Source organism: Triticum urartu, chromosome 4A (assembly GCF_056163025.1).
Source record: "Triticum urartu cultivar PI428250 chromosome 4A, HENAU_Tu73, whole genome shotgun sequence".
Classification (NCBI taxonomy): Eukaryota; Viridiplantae; Streptophyta; class Magnoliopsida; order Poales; family Poaceae; genus Triticum; species Triticum urartu.
The window spans coordinates 534,975,388-534,995,075 of record NC_141876.1 but is presented as its reverse complement, the minus strand read 5'-3'; the positions used below and the strand labels follow the sequence as shown (position 1 = coordinate 534,995,075).

Genomic DNA, 19,688 nt, shown 5'->3' with positions numbered 1-19,688 from the left:
TCCCTTTGTCATCGGTATGTTACTTGCCCGAGATATTGGTTCCCTTTGTCTCAATACCTAGTTCAATCTCGTTACCGGCAAGTCTCTTTACTCGTTCCGTAATTCTACATCACGTAGCTAACTCATTAGCTACATTGCTTGCAAGGCTTATAGTGATGTACATTAACGAGAGGGCCCAGAGATACCTCTCCGACAATCGGAGTGAAAAATCCTAATCTCGACCTATGCCAACTCAACAAACACCATCGGAGACACCTGTAGAGCACCTTTATAATCACCCAGTTACGTTGTGACGTTTGGTAGCACACAAAGTGTTCCTCCGGTATTTTTGAGTTGCATGATCTCATAGTCATAGGAACATGTATAGTTATGGAGAAAGCAATAGCAACAAACTAAACGATCATCGTGCTAAGCTAACAGATGGGTCAAGTCAATCACATCATTCTCTAATGATGTGATCCCGTTAATCAAATGACAACTCATGTCTATGGTTAGGAAACATAACCATCATTGATTCAACGAGATAGTCAAGTAGAGGCAAACTAGTGACACTCTGTTTGTCTATGTATTCACACATGTACTAAGTTTCCGGTTAGTACAATTCTAGCATGAATAATAAACATTTATCATGATATAAGGAAATATAAATAACAACTTTATTATTGCCTCTAGGGCATATTTCCTTCAATTTACCCCTACAATACCTAGGTTTTTAGTGCATATATACAAGTATTTTGCTAGAGTGATGTTGTTTAGCTAAAGCCTAAAGGATACTTACATAGTTCGATACCAACCAACACATCAAGCAATAACTTGAAGACCAAGCTATCGGTCAGGATGGGGAACCCTTGCAGCGAGACTGATATTGCTCTCTTCTGTGCATCATGGTTTCTTGGTAAGAGTCTGAAGGACATCGCCCCTCTCATTTCTACATCCTCCAAGCGGAAAAGATGGGTAGTGCATGATGCGATGCGTGACAACGCTTGGGTACATAAGATCGACCCTTCTACCATTCTCATGGTGGATCACATCATTCAGTATGTTGATCTTTGGATTAGGCTAGAGTAGTTCCGATTTTGTGCGGGCATTGAAGACGATATTTCTTGAAAGTTTGAGGCAAATGGAGAGTACTCTGTGATGTAGGCTTACATGATTCAATTCATGGGATCCACGTCCACTGTCGGCGTCCTGGGAACGGGGGTACCCAGACTTGCCTGCCTGCGGCCCATGACGCGGCTCCACCAATGGCCTGGTACGGACCATCTTCAGTAGCAACCACTCAAGATCCTCGCGAGGGGCCAAGCCACGCGAGGCGGACGACACCAAGACTCCTCAGGGGCAGTCTCACTAGGATGCCTCCCGAGGAGCAGAGATATCTATGCAAGGGGCACCTCACGAGGTTCACGTGACGTGAGCCATGACGACCAAGGCCAGGCGAGCGCCAGCGAGCGCAGTGTACCAGTTTCCTCTTTGGTGCTAAAGAGGTAAGCGCAGGCGAGGAGTCCCGGGGCGTCAGGCAAAGGTTTCCATATCGGTGCAACGAGACCAAGACTAGCAGGACGGCAGGACGGAGGTCATCGCAGAGCCCACAACTACATCACCACCGGAGCCTTTGGCAGGCGAAGACCACCTTTTGCCAGGATAGCTTGTACTAGTTGTCTCCCTTCAAACTTGGTCGTTGTGGGATCCCTTCCCGCATAATATTTGGGAAGAGGACCGATGCCTCTATAAATAGGACTAGCCACCACCATAGGAGGCAACTGATCTTGGATTGGATCCATTCCACCAAGGCCACCCCCCGGCTCACCAAGCTCAAGAACACCTCTCCTCAGGAGGTCGTTCTTACCTTGTACTTGTTCATCCTCAGCCTACGAGGCAATCCACCACACCACACTGGAGTAGGGTATTACACCACAACAGTGGCCCAAACCAGTATAAACCCTTGTGTCTATTGTTCTTTGGGTTCGTGAAGCTAGGCCTTGAGATCATCGTGCGAGCGAGCTAGGGAGAGAGAGTTCTTCGTGCGCACCCCAGAGTTCGAACCTCAAGGGTTTGCCAGAACCCTAAATTCAACATCCACCATCATGAAAAAAAGCATTTGGAACGTTTGGGGCTCCCAAGGTTAAGTTCTTATCCTGGTTGGCACTTCAAGGTAGGATTTGGACGACAGACAGACTGCAAAAGAGAGGCTGGGACAATTATGGCCTTTGCACCATGTGCAAGAGGGCCAGCGAGACTGCCCCACGCCTATTCTACAAATGTTGTTTCATACTGCATGTTTGGAGATGGTGAGGGTGTTGGAAATATGCCCTAGAGGCAATAATAAATTGGTTATTATTATATTTCCTTGTTCATGATAATCGTTTATTATCCATGCTAGAATTGTATTGATAGGAAACTCAGATACATGTGTGGATACATAGACAACACCATGTCCCTAGTAAGCCTCTAGTTGACTAGCTCGTTAATCAATAGATGGTTACGGCTTCCTAACCATGGACATTGGATGTCATTGATAACGGGATCACATCATTAGGAGAATGATGTGATGGACAAAGACCCAATCCTAAGCCTAGCACAAGATCATGTAGTTCGTATGCTAAAGCTTTTCTAATGTCAAGTATCATTTCCTTAGACCATGAGATTGTGCAACTCCCGGATACCGTAGGAGTGCTTTGGGTGTGCCAAACGTCACAACATAACTGGGTGGCTATAAAGGTACACTACAGGTATCTCCGAAAGTGTCTGTTGGGTTGGCACGAATCGAGACTGGGATTTGTCACTCCGTGTAAACGGAGAGGTATCTCTGGGCCCACTCGGTAGGACATCATCATAATGTGCACAATGTGATCAAGGAGTTTATCACGGGATGATGTGTTACGAAACGAGTAAAGAGACTTGCCGGTAACGAGATTGAACAAGGTATCGGGATACCGACGATCGAATCTCGGGCAAGTATCGTACCGCTAGACAAAGGGAATTGTATACGGGATTGATTAAGTCCTTGACATCGTGGTTCATCCGATGAGATCATCGTGGAACATGTGGGAGCCAACATGGGTATCCAGATCCCGCTGTTGGTTATTGACCGGAGAGTCATCTCGGTCATGTCTGCATGTCTCCCGAACCCGTAGGGTCTACACACTTAAGGTTCGGTGACGCTAGGGTTATAGAGATATTAGTATGCGGTAACCCGAAAGTTGTTCGGAGTCCCGGATGAGATCCCGGACGTCACGAGGAGTTCCGGAATGGTCAGGAGGTAAAGAATTATATATAGGAAGTGCTATTTCGGCCATCGGGACAAGTTTCGGGGTCACCGGTATTGTACCGGGACCACCGGAAGGGTCCCGGGGGTCCACCGGGTGGGGCCACCTGCCCCGGGGGGCCACATGGGCTGTAGGGGGTGCGCCTTGGCCTATATGGGCCAAGGGCACCAGCCCCAAGAGGCCCATGCGCCAAGAGAAGAGGGAAAGGAAGAGTCCTAAAAGGGGAAGGCACCTCCAAGGTGCCTTGGGGAGGAGGGACTCCTCCCTTGGCCGCACCCTTCCTTGGAGGAAGGGCCAAGGCTGCGCCCCCCCCCCTCTCCCTTGGCCCTATATATAGTGGGGGAAAGGGAGGGCAGCAACACCTAAGCCCTGGCGCCTCCCTCTCCCTCCCATGACACACCTCCCTCCTCCCGCAGCGCTTGGCGAAGCCCTGTTGGAATCCCGCTACTTCCACCACCACGCCGTCGTGCTGCTGGATCTCCATCAACCTCTCCTTCCCCCTTGCTGGATCAAGAAGGAGGAGACGTCGCTGCTCCGTACATGTGTTGAACGCGGAGGTGCCGTCCGTTCGGCGCTAGGATCATCAGTGATTTGGATCACGACGAGTACGACTCCATCAACCCCGTTCTCTTGAACGCTTCCGCGCGCGATCTACAAGGGTATGTAGATCCACTCCTCCCTCGTTGCTAGATGACTCCATAGATAGATCTTGGTGACACGTAGGAAAATTTTGAATTTATGCTACGTTCCCCAACAGTGGCATCATGAGCCAGGTCTATGCGTAGTTTCTATGCACGAGTAGAACACAAAGTAGTTGTGGGCGTTGATTTGTTCAATATGCTTACCGTTACTAGTCCAATCTTGATTCGGTGGCATTGTGGGATGAAGCGGCCCGGACTGACCTTACACGTACTCTTACGTGAGACTGGTTCCACCGACTGACATGCACTAGTTGCATAAGGTGGCTAGCGGGTGTCTGTCTCTCCCACTTTAGTCGGATCGGATTCGATGAAAAGGGTCCTTATGAAGGGTAAATAGCAATTGGCATATCACGTTGTGGTTCTTGCGTAGGTAAGAAACGTTCTTGCTAGAAACCCATAGCAGCCACGTAAAACATGCAAACAACAATTAGAGGACGTCTAACTTGTTTTTGCAGGGTATGCTATGTGATGTGATATGGCCAAAGGATGTGATGAATGATATATGTGATGTATGAGATGATCATGTTCTTGTAATAGGAATCACGACTTGCATGTCGATGAGTATGACAACCGGCAGGAGCCATAGGAGTTGTCTTAATTTATTTATGACCTGCGTGTCAACATAAACGTCATGTAATTACTTTACTTTATTGCTAACCGTTAGCTGTAGTAGTAGAAGTAATAGTTGGCGAGGCAACTTCATGGAGACACGATGATGGAGATCATGATGATGGAGATCATGGTGTCATGCCGGTGACGATGATGATCATGGAGCCCCGAAGATGAAGATCAAAAGGAGTAATATGATATTGGCCATATCATGTCACTATTTGATTGCATGTGATGTTTATCATGTTTATACATCTTATTTGCTTAGAACGACGGTAGTAAATAAGATGATCCCTCACTAAAATTTCAAGAAGGTGTTCCCCCTAACTGTGCATCGTTGCGAAAGTTCGTCGTTTCGAAGCACCACGTGATGATCGGGTGTGATAGATTCTTACGTTCACATACAACGGGTGTAAGACAGATTTACACACGCGAAACACTTAGGTTGACTTGACGAGCCTAGCATGTACAGACATGGCCTCGGAACACAAGAGACCGAAAGGTCGAGCATGAGTCGTATAGAAGATACGATCAACATGAAGATGTTCACTGATATTGACTAGTCCGTCTCACGTGATGATCGGACACGGCCTAGTTGACTCAGATCATGTAATCACTTAGATGACTAGAGGGATGTCTATCTGAGTGGGAGTTCATAAGATGAACTTAATTATCCTGAACATAGTCAAAAGGTCTTCGCAAATTATGTCGTGGCTCACGTTTCTGTTCTACTGTTTAGATATGTTCCTAGAGAAAATTTAGTTGAAAGTTGATAGTAGCAATTATGCGGACTAGGTCCGTAAACTGAGGTTTGTCCTCATTGCTTCATAGAAGGCTTATGTCCTTAATGCACCGCTCAGTGTGCTGAATCTCGAACGTCGTCTGTGGATGTTGCGAACATCTGACATACACATTTTGATAACTACGTGATAGTTCAGTTAAACGGCTTAGAGTTGAGGCACCGAAGACGTTTTGAAACGTCGCGAAACATATGAGATGTTTCGAGGGCTGAAATTGGGATTTCAGGCTCGTGCCCACGTCAAGAGGGATGAGACCTCCGACGATTTTCTTAGCCTGCAAACTAAGGAGAAAAGCTCAATTGTTGAGCTTGTGCTCAGATTGTCTGAGTACAACAATCATTTGAATCGAGTGGGAGTTGATCTTCTAGATGAAATAGTGATGGTTCTCCGAAGTCATTACCACCAAGCTGCTTGAGCTTCGTGATGAACTATAATATATCAGGGACATATATGATGAATCCTTGAGATATTCGCGATGTTTGACACCACAAAAGTAGAGATCAAGAAGGAGCATCAATTGTTGATGGTTGGTGAAACCACTAGTTTCAAGAAGAGCAAGGGCAAAAAGGGATGCTTCATGAAACGGCAAATCAGCTGCTGCTCTAGTGAAGAAACCCAAGGTTGAACCCAAACCCGAGACTAAGTGCTTCTGTAATAAAGGGAACAGCCACTGGAGCAGAATTACCCTAGATACTTGGTAGATAAGAAGGCTGGCAAGGTCGATAGAAGTATATTGGATGTATTATGTTAATGTGTACTTTACTAGTACTCCTAGTAGCACCAGGGTATTAGATACCGGTTCGGTTGCTAAGTGTTAGTAACTCGAAATAAAAGCTACGAAATAAACGGAGACTAGCTAAAGGTGAGCTGACGATATGTGTTGGAAGTGTTTCCAATGTTGATATGATCAAGCATCGCACGCTCCCTCTACCATCGAGATTGGTGTTTGCTTGAGCATAGACATGATTGGATTATGTCTATCGCAATACGATTATTCATTTAAGGAGAATAACGGTTACTCTGTTCATTTGAATAATACCTTCAATGGTCTTGCACCTAAAATGAATGGTTCATTGAATCTCGATCATAGTGATACACATATTCATGCCAAAAGATATAAGATAATAATGATAGTATCACCTACTTGTGGCACTGCCACGTAAGTCATATCGGTATAAAACGCATGAAGAAGCTCCATGTTGATGGATCTTTGGGCTCACTTGTTTTGAAAAGTTTGAGACATGCGAACCATGTCTATTGGTGTATATGCATGAAGAAACTCCATGCAAATGGACCGTTTGGACTCACTTGATTTTGAATCACTTGAGACATGCAAATCATACCACATGGGCTAGATGACTGAAAGCCTCGTTTTCAGTAAAATGGAACTAGAAAGCAACTTGTTGGAAGTAATACATTTTGATGTGTGCAGTCCAATGAGTGCTGAGGCATGTAGTGGATATCGTTATGTTCTTACTTCACAGATGATTTGAGTAGATGTTGAGTATATTTACTTGATGAATCACGAGTCTGAATTATTGAAAGGTTCAAGTAATTTCAGGGTGAAGTTGAAAGATCATCGTGACAAGAGGATAAAATATCTATGATATGATAATAGAGATGAATATCTGAATTACGAGTTTGGCATAGAATTAAGACATTGTGGAAATTGTTTCACAACTAATACAGCCTGGAACACCATAGTGTGATGGTGTGTCCGAACATCATAACTGCACCCTATTGGATATGATGCATACCATGATGTCTCTTATCGAATTACCATGATAGTTTATGGGTTAGGCACTAGAGATAACCACATTCACTTTAAATAGGGCACCACGTAATTCCGATGAGATGACACCGTATGAACTATGGTTTAGAGAAACCTAAGCTATCATTTCTTAAAAGTTTGGGGCTGCGACGCTTATGTGGAAAAGTTTCAGGCTGATAAGCTCGAACCCAAAGCGGATAAATGCATCTTCATAGGACACCCAAAACAGTTGGGTATACCTCCTGTCTCAGGTCCGAAAGCAATAAGGGATTGTTTCTAGAATCGGGTCCTTTCTCGAGGAAAAGTTTCTCTCGAAAGAATTGAGTGGGAGGATGGTGGAGACTTGATGAGGTTATTGAACCGTCTCTTCAACTAGTGTGTGACAGGGCACAGGGAGTTGTTCCTGTGGCACCTACACCAATTGAAGTGGAAGCTTATGATAGTGATCATGAAACTTCAGATCAAGTCACTACCAAACCTCGTGGGATGACAAGGATGCGTACTACTTCAGAGTGGTACGTAATCCTGTCTTAGAAGTCATGTTGCTAGACAACAATGAACCTACGAGCTATGGAGAAGCGATGGTGGGCCCGGATTCTGATAAATGGCTCGAGGCCATAAAATCCGAGAGAGGATCCATGTATGAAAACAAAGTGTAGACTTTGGCAGAACAGCTCGATGGTCGTAAGGCTGTTGAGTACAGATGGATTTTAAAAGGAAGACGGACAATGATGGTAAATGTCACCATTAAGAAAGCTCGACTTGTCGTTAAAAAGTTTTCCGACAAGTTCAAAGGAGTTGACTGCGGTGAGACTTTCTCACTCGTAGTGATGCTAAGAGTCTGTTGGAATTATATTAGCGATTACTGCATTATTTATGAAATCTTGCAGATAGGATGTCAAAAACCATTGTTTCGTCGACGGTTTTTGAGGAAAGGTTGTATGTGATACAAACCGGAAGGTTTTGTCAATCCTGAAAGATGCTAATAAGTATGCAAAGCTCCAGCAATCCTTCTAAGGACTGGAGTAAGCATCTCGGAGTTGGAATGTATGCTTTGATGAGATGATCAAAGATTTTGGGTGTATACAAAGTTTATGAGAAACTTGTATTTCCAAAGAAGTGAGTGGGAGCACTATAGAATTTCTGATAAATATATGTTGTTGACATATTGTTGATCAGAAATGACGAAGAATTTCTGGAAAGCATATAGGGTTATTTGGAAAGTGTTTTTCAATGGAAAGCCTGGATCAAGCTACTTGAACATTGAGCATCAAGATCTATAAGGATAGATCAAAACGCTTAATGGTACTTTCAAATGAGCACATACCTTGACATGATCTTGAAGGTGTTCAAGATGGATCAGTCAAAGAAGGAGTTCTTGCCTGAGTTGTAAGGTATGAAGTTAAGACTTAAAGCTCGACCATGGCAGAAGAAAGAGGAAGGACAAAGGTCGTCCCCTATGCTTTTATCATAGGCTCTCTACAGTATGCTATGCTGTGTACCGCACCTGAAGTGTGCGTTGCCATGAGTCAGTCAAGGGGTACAAGAGTGATCCAAGAATGGATCACAGGACAGCGGTCAAAGTTATCCTTAGTAACTAGTGGACTAAGGAATTTTCTCGATTATGGAGGTGGTAAAAGAGTTCGTCGTAAAGGGTTACGCCGATGCAAACTTTGACACTAATCCAGATTATTCTGAGTAGTAAACTGGATTCGTATAGTAGAACAGTTATTTGGAATAGCTCCAAATGTAGCGTAGTAGCTGCATCTACAAGATGACATAGAGATTTGCGAAGTACATACGGATCTGAAAGATTCAGACCCGTTGACTATAACATCTCTCACAAGCATAACAAGTTCAAACCCAGAACTCGTCGAGTGTTAATCACATGGTAATGTGAACTAGATTATTGACTCTAGTAAACTCTTTGGGTGTTAGTCACATGGGGATGTGACCTTGAGTGTTAGACACATAGCGATGTGAACTGGATTATTGACTCTAGTGCAAGTGGGAGACTGTTGGAAATATGCCCTAGAGGCAATAATAAATTGGTTATTATTATATTTCCTTGTTCATGATAATCGTTTATTATCCATGCTAGAATTGTATTGATAGGAAACTCAGATACATGTGTGGATACATAGACAACACCATGTCCCTAGTAAGCCTCTAGTTGACTAGCTCGTTAATCAATAGATGGTTACGGTTTCCTAACCATGGACATTGGATGTCATTGATAACGGGATCACATCATTAGGAGAATGATGTGATGGACAAAGACCCAATCCTAAGCCTAGCACAAGATCATGTAGTTCATATGCTAAAGCTTTTCTAATGTCAAGTATCATTTCCTTAGACCATGAGATTGTGCAACTCCCGGATACCGTAGGAGTGCTTTGGGTGTGCCAAACGTCACAACGTAACTAGGTGGCTATAAAGGTACACTACAGGTATCTCCGAAAGTGTCTGTTTGGTTGGCACGAATCGAGACTGGGATTTGTCACTCCGTGTAAACGGAGAGGTATCTCTGGGCCCACTTGGTAGGACATCATCATAATGTGCACAATGTGATCAAGGAGTTTATCACGGGATGATGTGTTACGGAACGAGTAAAGAGACTTGCCGGTAACGAGATTGAACAAGGTATCGGGATACCGACGATCGAATCTCGGGCAAGTATCGTACCGCTAGACAAAGGGAATTGTATACGGGATTGATTAAGTCCTTGACATCGTGGTTCATCCGATGAGATCATCATGGAACATGTGGGAGCCAACATGGGTATCCAGATCCCGCTGTTGGTTATTGACCGGAGAGTCATCTCGGTCATGTCTGCATGTCTCCCGAACCCGTAGGGTCTACACACTTAAGGTTCGATGACGCTAGGGTTATAGAGATATTAGTATGCGGTAACCCGAAAGTTGTTCGGAGTCCCGGATGAGATCCCGGACGTCACGAGGAGTTCCGGAATGGTCCGGAGGTAAAGAATTATATATAGGAAGTGCTATTTCGGTCATCGGGACAAGTTTTGGGGTCATCGGTATTGTACCGGGACCACCGGAAGGGTCCCGGGGGTCCACCGGGTGGGGCCACCTGCCCCGGGGGGCCACATGGGCTGTAGGGGGTGCGCCTTGGCCTATATGGGCCAAGGGCACCAGCCCCAAGAGGCCCATGCGCCAAGAGAAGAGGGAAAGGAAGAGTCCTAAAAGGAGAAGGCACCTCCTAGGTGCCTTGGGGAGGAGGGACTCCTCCCTTGGCTGCACCCTTCCTTGGAGGAAGGGCCAAGGCTGCGCCCCCCCTCTCCCTTGGCCCTATATATAGTGGGGGGAAGGGAGGGCAGCAACACCTAAGCCCTGGCGCCTCCCTCTCCCTCCCATGACACATCTTCCTCCTCCCGCAGCGCTTGGCGAAGCCCTATTGGAATCCCGCTACTTCCACCACCACGTCGTCGTGCTGCTGGATCTCCATCAACCTCTCCTTCCCCCTTGCTGGATCAAGAAGGAGGAGATGTCGCTGCTCCATACGTGTGTTGAAGGCGGAGGTGCCGTCCGTTCGGCGCTAGGATCATCGGTGATTTGGATCACGACGAGTACGACTCCATCAACCCCGTTCTCTTGAACGCTTCCGCGCGCGATCTACAAGGGTATGTAGATCCACTCCTCCCTCATTGCTAGATGACTCCATAGATAGATCTTGGTGACACGTAGGAAAATTTTGAATTTATGCTACGTTCCCCAACAGAGGGATTGTCTAGGGCTTGGAGCATTTGAGATGCACGGATGGGGAACCGAGCAAAACGTCAAGAGGTGGTGGACCGGCATTGTCCCGACCAAATACCATAAACCGTAAGGTGATGGTTTCCTTCACCATGCTTGTGTGTTGGACCATCTAGAACGAGAGGAATGCTAGAGTTCTTACGAAAAAATCACTGCCACCTTTCTACATCCTAAAGATTATTCAAGATGAGGCCAAGATTTTGTCACCGCGGGAGCTACGCACTTGAGCAAGATCATGCCACGAGAGTAATTATGTATGTAATTTAATTACCTTTGGCGGCTATGTTGTGGAGCCGATAACATGTATTTTTCAGAACTCCTTTATTAATGGTGGTTGGGGCTCTTTTTTCCCATGTCATTCTTTAATGCATGATAGGCACGTTCATGCGTATTCGAAAAAAAGAGAGACAAACTGCCTAGGTTTCCAAAAAAGGGACCATCTGTCTGCCTATTGTTTTAAAATGCAACATGTATCCCAACTAATTATGCAATTACTCATTTTTTATGTCAACAAAAGTTGCTAGCAGATGATTTGTTTCACAACATTTTAATGAGGTTGTAGCATCTTGATAGGGATTGAATTAAGATTTTCTGTCATCAGAAAATGTGAGGCCATGTACTTAGTGAATGGGAGACACAGAATTCCAGAGCAACGGCTCGGTATAGTTTGACCCCGCGTTGGTCCTGTCTATTGTGGCACTAGATTTCGTGTTATCGCATCTTGGATCTCACCAAAGAACATGTTATTAGTGGTGATGGATTCGTTTACTTATGCGCTAAACTCTGTACGCACGTGCGGGATCACTTTTACTTCCACTGATTGCGTTGATGAAATGACGCAACGTACATATGTACACCTCAACTGTCAGAAAGTCACAATCATAGCCCGTGTTTAGATCCGTGTCATCAACTAATTCCATGTGGCCCAGCAGGTTAAAGCATTGATCCTTATCTGCCTCTTTCTCAGCATCATTAATCCATGCCAGGATATCGGTTTTCACCTTCCCCATAGATTGATCTAATTGGGCCCGCACGGGAGGAAAGTGGGCATTATAGGACTGTTGCATGCCATCAGCATCAATCGGTTTACTTTGGGCTCTAGTAGTTTTTGCACCATCTCCTGTAATAACACTTGTTATGCCGCTTGCCTGCTTATTTTTAGATATTGTCCGCTCTAATTTTGGTTTTCCAATTTTGGAAACCACTAAATGATGAAGTAGATAATTTGACATGGTGGAATTCATCGCTATTTTGGACATTACGATAACTTTCGGCATGTCGAGTAGGACGAGACATATATTATTTTCCTTAATTTGTGGTTGGAAAGGAGAAGATACTAAGTAGAGAAGAAATGTTCAAATTATTAGCTTTCTTACATATTGGATGCAAGTCTGCCAACTGTAGCAGCTTGCTCTCCAAAAAATTGTCTTTTTAAGTGATTTACCCTTGCAATACCCTAGGTTTTTAATTAGTGCATATATACAAGTATATTGTTAGAGTGATGTCGTTTAGTTAAAGGATACTTAAATAGTTCGATACCAACCAACACATCAAGCAATAACCTGAAGACCAAGCTATGGGTCGGGATGGGGAACCCTTGCAGTGAGACTGATATGGCTCTCTTCTACGCTTCCACCGTCACCACCGTGGGAAATGTAGGGAAGACAAATTTTTGGAACGCATCATGGTTGCTTGGTAAGAGTCCGAAGGACATCGTCCCTCTCGTTTTCGCATCCTCCAAGCGAAAAAAATGGGCGGTGCGCGATGTGATGCGTCACAACGCTTGAGTATACAAGATCAACCCTTCCGCCATTCTCATGGTGGATCACATCATTCATCATGTGGATCTTTGGATTAGGCTGGATCAGTTCCAATTTCGCACGGATGTTGAAGACGATATTTCTTGGAAGTTTGATGCAAATGGAGAGTACTCTGCGACGTCGGCTTACATGATTCAATTGCCGGGATCCACGTCCACCATCATTACCAAACCATTTGGAAAGTTTGGGGCCCTCCCAAGGTTAAGTTCTTCTCCTGGTTGGCACTTTACGGTACGATCTGGATGGCGGACAGACTGCAAAAGAGAGGATGGGACAATTGTGGCTTTTGCACACGGTGCAAGAGGGCCAACGAGACTACCCCACACCTATTCTACAAATGTCGGTTCACAATGCATGTTGGGAGGATGGTGAGGGATTGTCTAGGGCTTGGAGAGCTTGAGATGGACCGATGGGGGACCGAGCAAAATGTAGATGGTGGACCAGCATGTCCCGACCAAATACCGCAAACCGGAAGGCGATGGATTCCCTCACCATGCTTGTGTGTTGGATCATCTGGAACAAGGAATGCTAGAGTTTTTAGGAAAAAATCAACGCCGCCTTTCTACCTCCTAAAAAAGCTTATCCAAGATGAGGCCAAGCTTTGGGTCACCATAGGAGCTACGCACTGGAGCAAGATCATGCCGTGTGAGTAATTCCGTATATAGTTTACCTTTGACGGCCTATGTTGTGTAGCTGATAACATGAACCTTTTAAAACTCCTTTATTAATGAAAAAGGCAAGCCTTTTGCCTCGGTTTTTAAAAATAATACCCTTAAGACAGCCAGCACATCTGTTTGCCTGTTGTTTTAATATGCAACATGTATCCCAGCTAACTAAGTTGTTACTCATTTTTTGTCAGCAAAGTTGCTACTATCACATGATTTATTTTCACAACTTTTTAATGCGGATGTATCAGATCGATATAATGACTAAACTAAAATGTTCTGCTATCGCAAAAGGCGAGGCCATGTACTTGGTGAAAGGGCGACACTTAGTTCCAGAGCAACGGCTTGGCATTTTATTTTACTTTTGAATTATGGCTCGGCATAATTTGACCTCGCGTCGACCCTGTCTATGGTGGCACTAGATTTCGTGCCATCGCATCATTGGACATTGTCGCCAGAGAGAGAGAGAGAACGTGTTATTAGTGGGTGATGCATTCGTTTACTTACGTGCTAAGCTCTGTACTACGCACGTGCGGCATCACTTTTACGTCCCCTGATGGAGTTGATGAAGTGACACCACGTACATATGTAAATGCGCAGAAAACAAACGCACATCCCAAAGGGCGAATGGGATGCTTACACGGCGACAAAACCCAATGATTTCCTCCCCTGCCCTGCATCTGCATGCACACCACGAAGCTCGTACGGCCGGCGTGCGATGGATGGATGGCCTTTTCCCATTTCGCGACACCGGAGCTCCATGCCTCTTATGGACGGCATTCATCTCGCACCTACGCTACGTTAGGTGGGCGCAGTACGCGCCCCACGACAACCAGCGCGGTCGTGGCGTACAGTGCAATATTCCCGGGCGTACGAGCCAAACGAACCAACGAACGACCGAACGATCGGCCTGCCCGGTCAAACGGACGAGCGAAGCTAAGCTCTGCACAGTGGGGCGTCAGGCGCCCCATCTGCGATTGCATCCGCCACCATCAATTCGTCGTCGAGCTCGCACAGTGCCGGAACTCGGGAAAGGTACGGCCATGAGCCGCGTATATACTCAACAGTGGCGGTGCATTGAGTTGGATGGATGGATGGATGGATGCCACTGATTACTCGATATGCCGTCGCAATTATATGGCCGGCCGGCGACCGCACACCTGCACGGCGCAAACTGCTTACAGGGACGAAAAACAGGGGAGAGCGCCAGGGTGAGCAGCATCTAGACACACATTGACACATGCATACATCTGGTAGTAACTGCATGTGTGCATGATAATATCTGAGACGGCTGGCTCTCGATCGCCATCCGCGTCGCATCTCTCTTTTCTGTCCCGTCGATTCCATGGCTGGTATGGATCCATCGGCTCACAGCCGCCTACCAGTTCTTTTCTTCTCTTCTCTGTCAGAAAAAGGAAAACGAACTAGGCTCCTACAAAATCTCCACGGCTAAATCCAAAACCTTCCTATCTAAACCCCTAGCTTAGCTCTAGCTCTCTCTGGCTGGTCGGGTTACGGTCGCTGCCGAGTCAATCACACCTCTCTGGGGTCCACGAAGATGGACTGCCCGGGCGCCGACTTGGCCCAATCCCAGCCGTCCGCGTCGGGCTCGCCGCCTCCCAGCCGCTTCATGCACCACAGGTCCTCCGCGCACGACAGGCTGCGCCAGTGCGGCAGCCGCCGCCGGAGCGGGTCCAGCGCCGCCACCTCCACCGCCACGGCCGCCGCCCTCCCGCGCGCCCTGTTCACGAACGACACGTACAGCGCCTTCGCGGCCAGCGCTGCCTCGTCGCCTTCGCCGCCCAGGCCGTACGCGAACCAGCCCGCGAACGGCCGGAAGAAGTCCGGGACGGACGGCACGCGCATCCACTTGGCCGCGCGATCCAGCGCCCGGCTCGCGGCGGCTGCCGCGCGGCGGAGGCGCGAGGCCCCGCGCATCTCCAGCCGGAACACGCCGCCGCAGTCCCACAGGCTCGCCACGGCCCACGACGCCGGCGGCGAGGCCAGGAAGTGCTCCACCCCGCGCCACCTGAAACCGTCGTCCACGACGGCCAGGAACGTGCCGAGCGAGAGCCTGTTGCCGAGGACGGCGCCGATGTCGGCCGGGAAGAGCTCGACGTGGCCGAACCGGCGGCGGTACAGCCGCTCGGCGTCGCGCGCGTCCAGGGGCAAGACGGCCGCGCGGCGCGGCGCCCGGAGGCGGTGCGCGTGCACGGGGTGCACGAGGAGCGACGGCGTGCGGAACTTGGAGTAACCGCACCGCCCGGTGAAGAGCTGCACAGACGCCTCGTTGGACTTGTCCGTGGCCATGTACGCGTACTCGGCGCCCATCAGCGCGAACCACCGCTCCAGATGCCCTACCAGCCGCAGCGCCACGCCCATCCTCCTGCAACCGCCGATCACGCGCGGCGCCATTAATTAGTACGTAATTCTTCGCCACGCACACGCCGAATCAATGCCACAGCGTACTCGGGCGGGCGGGCGCTCATGAGTGTCACGGACGGGGAGAAGATGAAATCAATTCAATTCAAGTCAATTCAATTGTGTTTTACCTGTGGGAAGGTGAGACGCGGAGGCCGAGAATGTAGCCGACGCTGGCGAAGGCGGGCGCGCCGGGGCAGCTCTTCCCCGTGGCCACGGACTTGACGGTGCCGCGGATGAGCCCGACGATGCGGCCGGGCTGGGCGGACGTCTCAGCTACCTTCCATGTCAAAATCAACACAGTTGAGGATTAAAGCAACCCACTACCAGCCGCAATCGATGGAAATCAGCTCGCTGCTCGTCTGCCCTCGCGACGTGTAAGTGTAACTGTGCACCCAAGCAGCAAGCCGGAGCAGATAGACAGCAGGCACTTACCAGCATGAGATACGCCGGCGAGTTGCGAATGCGGGCGACGGGGTCGCCGAGCAGGTCGGCGTGGAGCGACATGCCGCCGGGCTGGCCGACCTCGCACTCGCGATCGACGGCCTCGGTGCCGGCGCGGTCCGTCGACGGGCTGTACTCCCGGATGATTACCCTCGGCTTCCCCTCCGCATCTTCCATGGCGCTCGAGCTCGACTGTAACCGTATACCGTATCCCTACGACTCACTCATCCGCAGCCAGCTTCACCCGGTCAGCGGTCATGTCGACGACAGGCCGGCGGGGAGGAGGGAGGAGGGGAGGAGAGGAGAGGAGAAAGCGGCGCGTGGATGCAGTCGCAGGGAGGGCGGAGCAGTTAGCGCGCGTATATATAGTGGCGGAGCCTCCGTTTGAATTCTTTTCCTATCCTTGGCCTCCCCGCACCATAATAATCTCTAAAAATTCCTATCCCTTGGGCTCCGCGGCTGGCAGACCGGAATTAAAAACCGAAGAGGATTTTAGGGGCCTAAAGCTAAAATAATAACTCACGCGCGCGCTGATCGCTCCTCCTCATAAACCAGGAAAAGAAAAAGTGCAGACATGCTTAGCCGTCGCGCGACTGGAAAGGCGGCGATCAAGCGGCAAGGAGCATATGACTGCCAGTCGAAAAGAAGAGGCCCAACCCGAACGAGCCGCCCCGCCTTTTGGTTTTCCCAGCGAGTGGAGCCCGCCGCCGCCGCCGTCGTAAAAATAAAAATGGAGAGTGGAGCACATGATTGGGGGTTTACGGCAGCAACGGCGTTTAAGGCGCCGTGAAATTAAGATGGCATTAAGGTGGTCTTTGGATAGTGGGAGGGGGGGAAACTGCCGCTTTACACCTGGCTCTGCTCTGCTCTGCTCTGCTTGCCGCTCTTTCGGCCATCACAAAAGGCCAGCCTGTTTAGCGGCGTTACAACACTAACAACGGTCGGTTTTACCGTGACGCACGCACGTGAGCGCTAGTGGATCGGAAGGAATATGGTTTTCTGAGTCGGTCGTAGGGCAAGGCCAGCATTGCGACCGATCCCTCCCCCCCTGAACCTGAACCCAACTCGCCCAATAGTTAAGGTTATCCGGCGAAGTCAGAGTGGATTTTGGCGAGGCGGCCAACTTGTAGATCTTCCCTTCCCAGGTGATTCGTCCTTTGTTTTATCGATTCTCTTCTGTGCCGACAGAAACACGGCCATGTTCTACAAACTGCCCCGAACTGTTCCCGTATTACCAGGAGCACAAGATGTTGGCGAGTACTACCAGGGAGTCTCCCGCGCAAAAGAATACAAGATGTTGCAACTATCACCTTTTCCACGCTGCTGGTGCTAAAACGCCAAGGCATCTCAGTTTCCTTTAGAGTTTTCGAATGGTATTACTGCTCTCTTTTTTCTTTAGAGTTTTCGAATGGTATTATTAGCGGTGGCCCACATGTCAGTAGGTGGAAGTGGAGGAGGCAACGAGTGAGTCGCGCGGTGGCTTTCATTTTGTTACCAAAAAAGCCAGCAAATTACAAACATGGGTCTCACATGTCAGTGTGACATGAGAGAAACAACAGTAAAATAATTTGAGACCACCTGGACAAGAGTTGCTTAGGACGTGTTTGGTTGCCTGCATTAGGCCCAGCCTGGCCCGTGCGGAAAAGATTGAGCCCGTTTGGTTGGTTGCATTTACTGTTGGGCCTGCACAGCACGAAACTTAAAGCATACTTGGTCCTGGCTCGTTGGAAACGCTCGGATCGGCAGTTCCTAGCGAGCCAGGTTGAGGCGAGCGCACATGGTGGGCCACTTGCACGAGGGGAGATGGGAGGGATACGAGCTGGTATGCAGCATGTGCGTGCTTATCTTCTCCTACCTCCAGTAACATTCTCTCTAATTTTGTTCTTCCTAGCCCCTTCTGATCTACACAACAGTGCTTCGATTCGAGGTAAGCTATCCACCAGGCCGAACTCTACTTTATTTACATTCATGTTTTTTTTTTGAGAAATACACTCATGAGCTAGAAGGCTATATACGGCATGCCAACATGCCTCTTCAATTTTTATTTTTATTTTTTATAGATGGCGCTCCTATGGGTCCGCACAAGTTTTCTTCTCATTTTTTCAGGCTTAATTATATATACTTCTTGGCATTATTTTTCACATTTAAAAAAGAAATATAAGAAAATTTATAATTGTCAAAAAACTTAAAGAAAATGATATTGCATTTCTAAAAAATGTTTGACATGTTTTTGTGAAAATGTTTCACATGTATTAAAATTTGTAAAACGTTTTGAAAAAATGTTCAACATGCATTCAAACTATGGACAACGATCATTTCAGAAATGCACAACATATTTTTAGAAAATATTCAGCATGTATTCTAAAAAACTGAAGTAAAATTATTCTTGCATTTCTGCAAACATGATTATTATTATATCACACAATAATCTTTAATACACGTTGGACAATTTTTAAAATACAACATTGTCAATTTTATTAATGATATTGTACTTTAAATATCATGTCAATCCAACGATTTAGACTGCTTCAATGTCGAGCGCTCAACACGTTTAGCGTGCGGTTAATTTCATGCCAAATATAGTGTTAATCACATAATAACACACACATAATATCCTACTTAATATCCGCATGCACTTAATATACTTCCAAATTAACAAGCATTGCACGTACACATTGACTAGTCAGGAAAAATGCATAGCAATTGGACTATAACTCTATATATATTGCTTTCCAGATAATAGTCACACGCAAAACATAGTTCAGTAGATTGTCCAGCTCTGGTTCGAATTCCCTCCAACCAATTTATTTTTATATGTTATTTCTCTCTAGCATACTTTGTTTTAGGATCTTCTCTCTGGCATACTGACATGTTGAAACCTAAGGTGTATGGGGCCGGTATGGGTACCAGTGATAATTGACATGTTACTAGCGGAGTGGCAGTTTATAGCCCATGCCACTGATACTTTGGGTAAATGTAGTTTGTGTATAGTCATGTTTTACCAGTGACCCACACGTCAAAGAACTTAGACTACGTTGCCCCTTGCGGGATCATAACACTCACTAACTTTTCTGTCCACCGTGGCATTTCTCTCTCGCTCGTGGGGTTACGGAGGGAGGAGGAGCATATTGCTGGGAATTCAAAATGATACAACCAAAAATTTATTGTCTGTTTGTCGTTTCATTATTGATAATCTTTGTTCTATAGAATTTGACCCTTTCGATTTTTCTGCGAAGGATCTTTGCACCAGGGCCGGGATCCTTCCATGCAATAGCCAAGGAGACCTCTACATCTTTCCATCATTCGTGGTCAATCATCATGTTCATGGACTCCTCGCCACCACCTCCACCGAGTTTTGGCATCGTCGCGCTTAGGACATCCAGGACGTACGCATGTCCCAACTTCATAAACAATC

General features: G+C 47.3%; 1 protein-coding gene across 1 annotated transcript; it reads right to left on the bottom strand.

Annotated features, from left to right (window-relative positions):
- Positions 1-14,659: 14,659 nt before the first annotated feature.
- LOC125552567 (putative N-acetyltransferase HLS1) lies at positions 14,660-16,701 on the bottom strand. Its single transcript, XM_048716169.2, has 3 exons — positions 16,265-16,701; positions 15,961-16,109; positions 14,660-15,794 (listed from the first exon to the last, which is right to left on the bottom strand). The coding sequence occupies exons 1-3, from the start codon at positions 16,448-16,450 to the stop codon at positions 14,942-14,944; spliced, it is 1,188 nt and encodes a 395-aa protein (XP_048572126.1). The 5' UTR covers positions 16,451-16,701; the 3' UTR covers positions 14,660-14,941.
- Positions 16,702-19,688: the final 2,987 nt, after the last annotated feature.

Excerpts from the sequence above, each read along its gene's own strand:
- LOC125552567 (XM_048716169.2), bottom strand. The coding sequence starts at position 16,450 with ATGGAAGATGCGGAGGGGAAGCCGAGGGTAATCATCCGGGAGTACAGC. Across the intron at positions 16,110-16,264 it reads CGCCGGCGTATCTCATGCTG|GTAGCTGAGACGTCCGCCCA; the intron begins GTAAGTGCCTGC and ends TTGACATGGAAG. Across the intron at positions 15,795-15,960 it reads CGCGTCTCACCTTCCCACAG|GAGGATGGGCGTGGCGCTGC; the intron begins GTAAAACACAAT and ends CGGCGGTTGCAG.